A 6,063-nucleotide genomic window follows, 5' to 3' on the forward strand; every position below is an offset into this window, starting at 1 on the left:
TGCGTATTAATTGACTCAAACATTTTAAACAACAACAAGTTTATTTTCATCAAAATAATCGTTTGTTTGCATAATTTTTCAGTATCTTTTCTCATTTTACTACAAAGTGTGACCAACATTATTGTCTATCACTCTATCACCTGTAAAACTAGCTTAGGTATGGAGTCGATTAAATTTTCACAGTTATCCTGCATTTGTTCGTCGTGGTACCAGACCTGAATTCTAGCCTCTATCAGTTTGGTTTTGGCTGTACAATCCTTTTTTGCGGGGAGGAGTTTTTACGATTGACCATAAAATTTTGATAGGATTTAAATTTTGTGAATTTCCAGGCCAATGCAACACTTTTATCTTGTTTAATTTATGGCAAAGAACAAGGTCCTGTTGAACCACTCCTGAACCATCTGGAAACGCCTGAACCAATGTGACACAATAATGTGTAGTCTCTTTAAAATGCTCTTATTAAAGCCTATGAACTAACATTATGAACAACATGACTACAATAATTGAAATCGGTTTAGGGTTGAATCATAAAAGAATATTTTTGAAAAACGTGAAAAAACTGTCCTGTGTCAATAAAGTAATATGCACATTGCACAAAGGTATACTTGCTTTTTAAAACCTCATTTTTTGCATTGTTTATTTTTTCATAGAATTTTTGCTTTGGTGAAACTTTGGTGCCCCACAAGTTAGATCTGCTAATCTGTGACTGACTGGTCTCGTCAGTGAGTCAAGAATCAGATCCATCGTAATCTGACGACGCCCGGATTTTTCAACCGAAAATCCGGATAGACCAACGAGATAGACCAACAAAGTTTCGTTCACAAATTTCAAACACAAACTCAGATTTTCTAAGTAAAGCTTCCAAACGCTCAAAAGTTTCAAAACAAAACCAAATTTTCGGATATAACGCTAGAAGTCTGGACACAAACCAAAAGTTCCTGAGACAAAGTCAAATTTCTAGATTCACGTCCGAAATTGCGATTCTGATTTAAAAGTTCCAAATCACGCTACAGCATGAAATTGACACATGGAAATGCGCGATTTGTGTGAAGTTGTTTCCACAATATTCAATTTCTGCATGATCAAGCTAAATTGCAAAGAACGCTGGCGGTCATTAAGGGTAATAACGTTGTTTGCCTTTTTTCTCATCTGTACTTGGCGCGTACAATCTCCTTATTGTTATGATCGTTCAAGGCCGAAAAAGCTTCAATTCAAACAGTGACTCTTATCTGATGCTTCTAGTTGTTTTTAATTTAATCATAACAATGTCGATAGGACAAAGCTCCTTTACTTACGTCGGCAGCACACCTGGATATATTCAATCATATTTTACCACCGCGACAACTTTAGGGTCATTGCTGTTGGCAGCTATAAATCGGGCAAGAGGAAAGGCAAATGCGACAATGAAGCCACTAGCCGGCGGGCAGTTCAAATTTGAAAACCCGATGTCAAGAAAGCCGTTGAGACAGTTATCTGACAGTTTTGTAAGCAAAACTACACAAGCTCAGAAACTATCAAAAAAGTTTACATATGAAATTGAAAATGAAGAAATTCCTCAAAAGGTTGTAACCGATTCGATGCCAATTGTCCACGAGCGTCTGCCTGACCCAGCATTGTGGGCAGCGATAAAAGAAAAGCTGTCACAAGAAGAGCAGTTATCAATTTCTTCAAAAAATAAACTTGCAAGTACCAGGAAGGATCAACTCAATAAATCAACGAAACATTCAAGTTTAATTAAAACCGTATTAAAATCTTCAACATCAAAGCCATCACGAGTAAGAAGGAATATTTTAAAAGAGCCCCAACTGGAAGGGGTGTTGAGGAGAAGACAGCTCTATTGTCGGACAGGGTATCATCTTCAGATTTTACCAAATGGAAAAGTAGCTGGAACACCAAAAGATCATAACAAATATGGTGAGCGTCAAAAGAATCTTTTTCAAATTGGAGTTTTAATATTGGCATTCAATTAGACCTCGCTTTTTTAATTGGCTTATATGCATTATAAAACAATGTATATATTTATATTTTATTAAAAGACTACAGTATTTAAGTTACCTGCATTTTGGTCTCTTTATGTTTTGATTAGATTGACCAGGCGTTCCAATTATTTTACTGCAGTATTATTTCTACTTCTTTATGATGTTGTTATGTAACTTTTTTCTAGATATTTGATGCTTTATCGACAGTGCTATTATACTGTATGTTAGATATTGTAACATAATGTGCATAAAATATTTATTTTAATGTTAATAATTCTCCCTCCAGCACCCGTGGCTCAGTGGTTACCGCCTTTGGCTCTGGTGCTGGTAGCCCTGGATTCGATTCCAGGTCGAGTCATACCAAAGACTTTAAAAAGGGTACCGATTGTGTTCTTTCTTGCATAACGCAGTGAAGATAAGTCGGGTAATAATCTGGTGACATATCACCCTCTTCCAATCTGCCTTGAGCCAGCATGGAAGCATTACGGCTCGTAAAATCACATGGAGCCCTGTCAAGTAACCCATGTTGATGCGCAATCTGCTGCAAGCGGAGATAGCGATGATTAATAATTCTCCCACCTACCGAAAACAAATATGGTAAAAATGAAATGAAGATTTAACACTTTGCAACATATGTAACACAAAATTGAGATCTAGTTCTTGCTCAAGGTCAATATGTCACTGCTGGCAACACAACCAAGGGTAAGGCTGTAGTCCAGGCTTTCGCAGACGTTTTTTTTCAAATGCAGCAATTGGCATACCACACTGCAAAACAACCGAAAACAATAACATTAACTAACTAGGCAGAACCACATGCACTTTGCATTTTGCATGCTCAACAAACAACGCAATCGTGGCTTTGTTTTTGTTTGACGGGCAAGGTGAGGTTTTAACATACACTAAGTCACTTTCTGTCGAGTTTGTCTTCCATATCCATCTTACTGTTCGCCCATAATTTTTTAATAAATTTACTCACAAATTAGACTACTTGGTACAACCTTTGAATTTTTCAGTGATGTAGCCGCTGACTTTTTCTTTTGATTTGTGAGGTATTTTAATTGTTTATGCAACAATCGAAAAGGTGTTGGTCAGCAGCGGATCCAGGAGCGCTCTGCCCATAAAAACGAAAAGAAAAACATGTAAATTTTTTCGGATGTTGTAACAGTTTTGCTCGGTTACCTAATCGCATTGTATTGCCCTAACAGGAAGCATTGGGCTACACACACATGCTTCAAATCAGCAGTGGGTTTAAGCCTTAATGGGGATAGGAATTTAAACTTTAAGGGGTATAGGAATTTCGTCATGCCCCTGTCAAAATTGAGAAAAGAAAGAACGAGATAAAAACTTGTCGAATTTTTTTGAAGAGAAGCCTCCGAACCCCCAACTAAACTTTTTTTGAACTTTTACTTTTGCACTAGCCCTTCTCTCTTAGGCTACATAACCTAGCTTTGCCGAAACTTTTTTTGCCCCCAAAAAACATTTTCTAGATCGGCTACTGGTGTTGGCAGCCTTTTCTTTGTTCGATTGACTATCTTCACAAAGTAATTGCTCTACAACATTTATGTTTATCCTTGTGTGTTTAGCTATTCTGGAGTTCATGTCAGTTGGTGTCAAAGGTCTCGTTGGGATTCGTGGAGTTGAAAGTGGAAAATATTTGGCCATGAACAGCAAAGGTCAACTTTATGGCACGGTAATATTTTTTCTTCACTATGGCTGACTTGTTTCTATCTTTAATGCACATTGCACACATTCTCAGGGCCATTGAGCAGATAATTTAGGCCCTGGTTCCAATGGGAAGCCTGGGCCTTCTAAACAAAACACTTTGAAGGAAAACCATAGAAATCCAAAGAACATTTTGGAGTTGTTGTTCTTATCGGAAAGATTTCGAACTCGCAAAATTTATGCCAAGCCCGGGTCCAAAAGCACCCCCTGGACCTCCATATCAGCGCTAGTCACATTTTAGTATCGAAAACTATTAAGACCGCAGACTATTCAGACTACGTTACTGCTACAGGAATGTTATCGTAGCTAGAGTTTCGAGACAAGGATCAAGTCAAAAGTTTTCTACTCACTGAGGTTTCTGTTCCATATTTCACTGTTACAATTGAGAATGGCTTGGTAAAGCCTACTGGAATGATTTTTTAACAACGCACTTACACTGATATGAGTCAGTCAGCTGCTTCAAGCACTTTGTCTGGGAATAAGTTTGCAAAAGGGGAAAGCTTTTGTAGATTTGTGTCAAACTTGTTGGACTGTTGCACAGCGTAGCCTACATGCCATAGTAATGCATTTAATATGTGCTATATTACAAGCCAAGAATATAATAATATAATATAACTTAATATCAAATAGTTTGACAACAATAATCTTTTTGGAAAGGAAATTTATCCTGTTCTTTACATTACCAACTGTTTTCTTTTTTCTCAGAACGATTTCACAAGCGAAAATGTGTTCCAAGAAGTATTGCAAGAAAACTGGTACAATACGTATTCATCATTCCAGCACAGAAACAATGCGAACATGCGACCTTGCTATTTGGCTTTGGGAAAAAAAGGAAGACCTCGTCATGGATGCAAAGCCAAAGCAAAACAAAGATATTCTCATTTCCTTCCTAGACCGGTTGATTCTGAAAAAGTTCCACATCTGTACAAAGGCATATTATATTGAGCTCCACCAGATTAAAACAGTAAATAGCTTTTGTGGTATTTCAAGCTTGAAAGATTTATGTGCAAGGGAAGGTTTTGTGGTTTTTATGTCTTTGAAAGAAAATTCAAAAACAACACTTGGGGGGAGAGCAAATTCAAGCGATACGTTTCATGTACAATGTACAAAATGTACAAAATAATTGAATGCAATAATCAGTCACGTGACTATAAAGAAAATTTTATGAGGGCAAAAGTAACTATTGGAAGGCAAATATTTTATTGTTTGAAATCAATCAATCATCATCAATCATTTTATTATTCGTCATTAACGCGTCCGGGACGAAAAAGATACTAACTACAAAAATCGATATAGACCTACCAGCACGTTAATGAACGGGAAAAGGTGGCAAAACCTTGAAAGGTTTAAAACGTGCCTGAATGAAAAATTATGTAGTAGGCTATACATCAGTAGTTAGCACGGCCACAAAACCCAAAAAACAAATAGCAAAAAATAAAACAAAAACAGAGAGACGCACACATGTAGTAATGAATGACAGCCTAATGAAAAGTGTTGTGGATTGAATATGCCAGTTCCTATATTGATGTGGATGAGCAGTCATAATAATAATAATAATAGGATGGAGAAAGAAAACCGGACATAAAAGAAACCCATCCTCAGGCAAAAGCCCGTTTCGATGTGGCCCAGGAGAGCAGGTGTTGAGCTCTTTCTATGGTCAGACTGCACATCACACAGTAGCCTAAGACGATTGAGGTTTTATATCCAGTTTAAGTTATTGTTTCTTGTCCTGGTGGGTGATGGAATGGATGAGCTGGTAGATGATGATGTCCTGATGGTGTTGATAAGTCAAGAGTTTGCTTAAAAATATAGCTACTGAATGCAGCCAAACATTTATGAAACGTCATTCAACATTATATAATATTATTAAAACGTTCCCAGAAAGTCACTTTATCTGGTCCAGATCTGGTCAAATCCCTGCCCGATCCCGATCTGGTAAAGATCTAGACCAAATAAAGTGATTGTTTGGGTAATGCCATTAAAATGTATTTTGGGGTGGGCGATTGCTCCCCCAAACCCCCGCGTGGCTACGTCCATAGTTATAATTATATCCTAACGTTGTTTGCACAAGTCAGAAGTTGTTTGTTCAACTTAAGGCCTAGCCTAAAATATCTTATTGTGATCAGCAGTGATGTAAGTTGAGTTGCTTATATTGGCAATCATTGATACGCTACTTGCACTAATCCTATCTACAAAGTTTACACCTCTCACTCATACTAAAATTGAATTATCAAAACTCAAGTAATGCTGCTCTGAATGACATGTTTCAAAAACAGATAGGCATAAGCCTACTGATTTTACCGTCATATGATGTTACTTGAAACACTTACGCAACTCATAGCCTAAGTTAGTTAAAATTACA

At 37.1% G+C, this 6,063-nt stretch overlaps 1 protein-coding gene across 1 annotated transcript; it reads left to right on the forward strand.

Moving 5' to 3' along the window:
• The first annotated feature begins 1,265 nt into the window (after nt 1-1,265).
• Nucleotides 1,266-4,646, forward strand: LOC145782847 (uncharacterized). The gene is made up of 4 exons (XM_082594612.1): nt 1,266-1,728; nt 1,798-1,914; nt 3,563-3,669; nt 4,407-4,646. Exons 1-4 carry the CDS (start codon nt 1,266-1,268, stop codon nt 4,644-4,646), a joined length of 927 nt encoding a protein of 308 aa, XP_082450738.1.
• The last annotated feature ends 1,417 nt before the right edge of the window (nt 4,647-6,063 follow it).

Source organism: Aplidium turbinatum, chromosome 14 (assembly GCF_918807975.1).
Source record: "Aplidium turbinatum chromosome 14, kaAplTurb1.1, whole genome shotgun sequence".
Classification (NCBI taxonomy): Eukaryota; Metazoa; Chordata; class Ascidiacea; order Aplousobranchia; family Polyclinidae; genus Aplidium; species Aplidium turbinatum.

Coding starts and splice junctions, on each gene's coding strand:
- LOC145782847 (XM_082594612.1), top strand. CDS start 1,266: ATGTCGATAGGACAAAGCTCCTTTACTTACGTCGGCAGCACACCTGGA. Junction 1,915..3,562: donor AAAAGATCATAACAAATATG/GTGAGCGTCAAA, acceptor TTGTGTGTTTAG/CTATTCTGGAGTTCATGTCA. Junction 3,670..4,406: donor AAGGTCAACTTTATGGCACG/GTAATATTTTTT, acceptor CTTTTTTCTCAG/AACGATTTCACAAGCGAAAA.